General features: G+C 43.3%; 1 protein-coding gene across 1 annotated transcript; it reads left to right on the plus strand.

Annotated features, from left to right (window-relative positions):
* Positions 1-1756: 1756 nt before the first annotated feature.
* LOC130704356 (uncharacterized) lies at positions 1757-3170 on the plus strand. Its single transcript, XM_057525806.1, has 2 exons — positions 1757-2574; positions 2639-3170. Exons 1-2 carry the CDS (start codon positions 1757-1759, stop codon positions 3168-3170), a joined length of 1350 nt encoding a protein of 449 aa, XP_057381789.1.
* The last annotated feature ends 1919 nt before the right edge of the window (positions 3171-5089 follow it).

A 5089-nucleotide genomic window follows, 5' to 3' on the forward strand; every position in this document is an offset into this window, starting at 1 on the left:
AAAATTCACTAGTTTTGCCCTGCGAACATTAAAGAATACGTGACGATCATGAGGCCACTAGCAGAAGCGCTTGATGTCCTTCAATCGGACTTAAAAGTGTCAACAGGATACCTGCTTCCGACGTTAACTATTTTGAAAAAAAAATTATTGCTTTGCAAGAAAAGAGTGGCATCTTTCATTGCAAATCATTTATTTCAGCGATTATGTCATTACTGGATACTCGTTGTTCTCATTGCTTCCAGGGCGACGATCTAGTTCTTTCTGCACTATTGCATCCGAAATTCAAATTGAATTGGTTAGATGAGACGGAAAAAACCATCTGCTATAAAAAAAACTGGAGGAGAACTATCAAAGTTTCGTTCAAGAATTAGCTTCGGGAAAAAGCGGTCACAGGTATATTATTATTGCCTTAAATTTCTGAAGTATCTCAAAATGTTAATTTAACGTTTTTGTATATTTAGGTTGGACACAGCCATTATGTCGGAAAGAAGTGAAGACAGCGATATTAGCTGTCCATAACAAATTTACTTATTTGAAATCGGTATTGGAGGGACCTGCTGCTACTGCGATTGCTGGACTTTCCTTGAACGCACAGAATTACAAGGAAGCGGTCGACTTACTGAAGGATCGTTTTGGAAGAAAAGAGGTGAGCATGAGCGCTCACATGAGTAAGTTACTTGCTCTTCCGTCTGTACAAAGGTTACATTACATAAAAGGCCTACGACGTCTTTATGACGACAGTAAAATAGCCGTCCGTGGTCTGAAATCACTGGGAGTGGCTTGTGGAACTTATGGCAACTTGCTTTGTCCTATCTTGCTAAGCAAAATACCAGAAGAAATGGTCATAAATTGGAACAAGAGACCCTTCTTTTCTACAGACACGGTTGAAGACTTAATCAAGTTTATAAAATTAGAAGTCGATGGCCGAGAGAGAAGTCAGGTTATGCGTGCAGTTTTGGCCCGCAGTAAGTCTAATCATCACGACGCTAAAGGAGTCAAATCAAAGATAGTTCATCTGCCGCTGCCCTCGAAGCTTCAACCAAGGATCATCAAAGAGCTGACAAGAAAATTAACATTAATGCGAAGAAACCGTTTGGTTGCGTCTATTGTGAGAGTTCGGATCACTATCCAATTTCGTGTAACCTGCTTCAGGAGCAGAAGGTTAATATCCTGTACAACAAGAACTGTTGTTTGCTGTGCCTCCGTCGTGGTCGCGGGGTAAAAGAATGTCGTCATCCGCGCCAAACCTGCTGCTACTGCAAGAAACGTCATCATTTCTCAATTTGTGAGAACCATCTTTCAGAGAATCAAAATGCCCAGTCAGTTAATAACAGCTCCAATGACAAAAACTATGGCCCTATCAAAGTTTCGTTCAGATACATCGACCAACCACAGAGTTATTATTGCCTTCAGACAAAATGTTAATTTAACGTTTTTGTTATATTTAGGCTCTCACCATTATGTCGAGAAGAAAATAGTGTGTTTGTTAGATGGCAGAAGTCAAAAAAGTTACATCAGCAAGGCATTGGCAGAGGAGTTGGAATTGCATGTCTTAAATCAAGAGATGTTGACTATTAGCACTTCCGTCTGAAGTACGTTACCATTGAACCTACGACGTCTTTAAGATGTTTCAACGTTCGTTGGAACTTATGGCCTGTGGTGAAGAAGAACATGGTCAAAATGTCAAGAGACCCTCTTTTCTAAATGACTAACATTTATAAAATTAGAAGTCGATGGCCGAGAGAGAAGTCAGGTTATGCGTGCAGTTTTGGCCCGCAGTAAGTCTAATCATCACGACGCTAAAGGAGTCAAATCAAAGATAGTTCTATCTGCCGCTGCCCTCGAAGCTTCAACCAAGGGTCATCAAAGAGCTGACAAGAAAATTAACATTAATGCGAAGAAACCGTTTGGTTGCGTCTATTGTGACGGATCACTATCCAATTTCGCGTCACATGCTTCAGATAATATCCTGTATTTGTGCCTCCGTCGTGGTCGCGGGGTAAAAGAATGTCGTCATCCGCGCCAAACCTGCTGCTACTGCAAGAAACGTCATCATTTCTCAATTTGTGAGAACCATCTTTCAGAGAATCAAAATGCCCAGTCAGTTAATAACAGCTCCAATGACACTATGGCCCTGTCCTCAGATACATCGACCAACCCCGCGTTCCTTCAGACAGCTACCGTCATCGTTAGTGGCTCTCACCTCGAGAAGAAAATAGTGTGTTTGCTAGATGGCGGAAGCCAGAAAAATTTCATCAGCAAGGCATTGGCAGAGGAGTTGGAATTGCATGTCTTAAATCAAGAGATGTTGACTATTAGCACCCTCGGAAGTACGTTACCATTGAACCCGAGGGTCATGCTTCCAAGATGTTTCAACGTTCGTTGGAATTCCTGTGGTGAAGAGAACACTGCAATGTCGGCTCTTGAAATGACTAACATTTGTAACAACTTGTGTCAATTCGCTACTGGAATTCGACGATGCAAGGAGATCGAAGGACTTTGGATTGCTGACGAAAGACTTTTGACTGGTCTCGCGTCACATGCTGATATTGATTTACTAATCAGCACTGACGTGTACTGGAACGTAGTGGGGGGGAGAAACAGGTCATCTAGAAGGTTGGCCAACTATTTTCTCAAGTCAGTTTGGTTGGCTTCTCCACGGTCCAACTGAACATCGATTGAATAACAATGGGTCGAGAACCGTGGCCATGTTGGTTGGAGCGAATTTCCCTCAGGAGGAACCCGAAAATCAGCTTGATCTGCAATTGTCAGCCTTTTTGGGAGTTAGATCATCTCGGGGATCGCGATTGAAAAGAACGAGAAAAGCGCAACGGAGTTCCATGAAAATTTGGAGAAATCAATCGTCGTCCGTCCGTCCGTACGTCGAAAACGACAATCTTAAGCATTATTTACCTCATCGACCTGTAGTCAAGCGTAAAATATCATCGACGAAGGTCAGAATTCTATTCGACGCCTCGGCCAGGGATTACAATCATCCCTCTTTGAATGATTGTCTGGAGCAAGGACCAAACCTCAACCCCGAGCTGTTGGCCGTCATGCTACGTTTTCGTATGAAAAAAATCGCTTTTATTGGTGACATCGAGAAAGCCTTTCTTCAGATCGAAATTGCCGAAGGTGATCGGGACGCTGTCCGTTTTTTTGTGGATTGAGGATATATCGATGTGGGAGCACTCCGAAATTCAAATCTTCCGTTGGTGAGAAGATCAGAACTATTTTTGGCTAGATATCATTGACGAACTACGTCGTCTCAAGAATGTTGCGGTACCAAGATGGGTCTTTAGTGAAGTAATTCATTCAACAGTCCGCTTAGAACTTTATATATTTGCGGACGCATCGGCTTCGGCTTATGGCGTTGCGGCTTACCTACGAGCGATATCAACTAACGGAATACATACATCACTACTGGCCAGCAAAACACGAGTGGCGTCGATCAAAACACTTACCATCCCAAGGATGGAACTTATAGGCGTTGTCTTAGCGGTAAGGCTGTTGGAATATCTACTAAAAGAAACACACCTTAGCATCAAGCAAACCTTCTTCTGGCTTGACTCTCAAGTGACACTGCATTGGATTCGAGAAGATAGTAACCACTGGAAGCCCTTTGTGAAGAATCGAGATGAAGAAATCCAAAAGAAATCGAAACGAGAATGGTGGCGTTTCTGTTCCGGCGTTCAAAACCCTGCTGACTTCTGCTGGCGTCCAAAGGCGTTGACGTAGGATATCTAGTGAACTGTACAGTATGGTGGTACGGCCCGAAATGGTTGGAAGGTGCTGAGACTGATTGGCCTTTGGCGGGAGCTGCGACGGGATTTAATGATCCGATGAATGCTGTTGTTGAGAAGGCTGACACCGAGAGGAGGCGAGTGACGTTATCTGTTGCCAACGTGTTAATTCAACCAAAAGAGGATATTGTGGATTTCGATCAGGTTAGTAATTTACATCGTGTACTTCGCATTACCGCATGGATGTAACATTTCGTCAGAAACCTTTTCCGAACCGTCCGTGGTCGACACTGTTGTTTAGTAGGTGAAAAAGATGATTACTTAGCGGACGAAAGGGACTGCCGACTGTTAAGATTGGGAATCAACTAGCACCAACTCTCTCAACAAAAGAACTTCTGACGGCAGAAAAAGCATGGATTCGAAGAACACATCAAGACGCTTTTCCAGAAGAATTTAACTTATTACAGGAAGGTAAACCCGTAACACAGAATTGAAAATCATAAAAACAGCCGGCAGGATTGAAGAACTATATCGATTTGAAGAGAAGAGTCCTCCCATACTTCTCCCAGCTAACAGTCGGTTTGTGACCAAACAAATTATGCAGACACCTACATCTGTACCATTCAGGAATAAAAACGACTATGATGCAGCTAAAAGAAAAATTTTGGATTATCCGCGGACGGCAACAAATTAAAAAGACTCTACGATCTTGTGAAAACAACAACCGAGGGCATTTTCGGTTATGGCCCCTCTACCACTTGACCGGATCTGCAAGAGCCATCCATACGAGACAACCGGAATGACTTTGCGGGACCCACCTACGTGAAGAAGAATGCTAAATCAAAATCAACAACATAGGCTTACTTTGTTGTCTTCACTTGTGCCGTTATCCGGCCCCTGCATTTCGAATTAATGCACGATCTATCAACGCCTTCATTTTACGAGCAATGCGCCGTTTCTTTGCTCGTCGAGGCATTTGCTCAGTGATCTCCTCAGATAACGCCAAAACCCTTTGTGCTGCTGATCGCGCTTTCAAAGTACTGTTCCAAGATCCTGAAGTTCAAGGATACCTCTCTCATCGGCAAATCACTTGGAAGTTCAACACCGCCAAAGCTCCTTGTTGGGGAGGTTTTTTCGAAAAGATGGTGAGGACTACGAAGGATCTTCTTAAGAAAACTCTGCAAAAAACGACTTTAACCTCTGACGAGATGCAAACTGTTTTAGCCGAAATCGAAGTCGTCATTAACTCTCGGCCGCTCACCTACGTTTCAGAGGATGTCGAGGAAGAAGGACCGCTAACTCCAAGTCATCTTCTGATTGGTAGAAGAATTACTGCGCTTCCTTTC

This window comes from Daphnia carinata, chromosome 9, assembly GCF_022539665.2.
Source record: "Daphnia carinata strain CSIRO-1 chromosome 9, CSIRO_AGI_Dcar_HiC_V3, whole genome shotgun sequence".
NCBI classification, from domain to species: Eukaryota; Metazoa; Arthropoda; class Branchiopoda; order Diplostraca; family Daphniidae; genus Daphnia; species Daphnia carinata.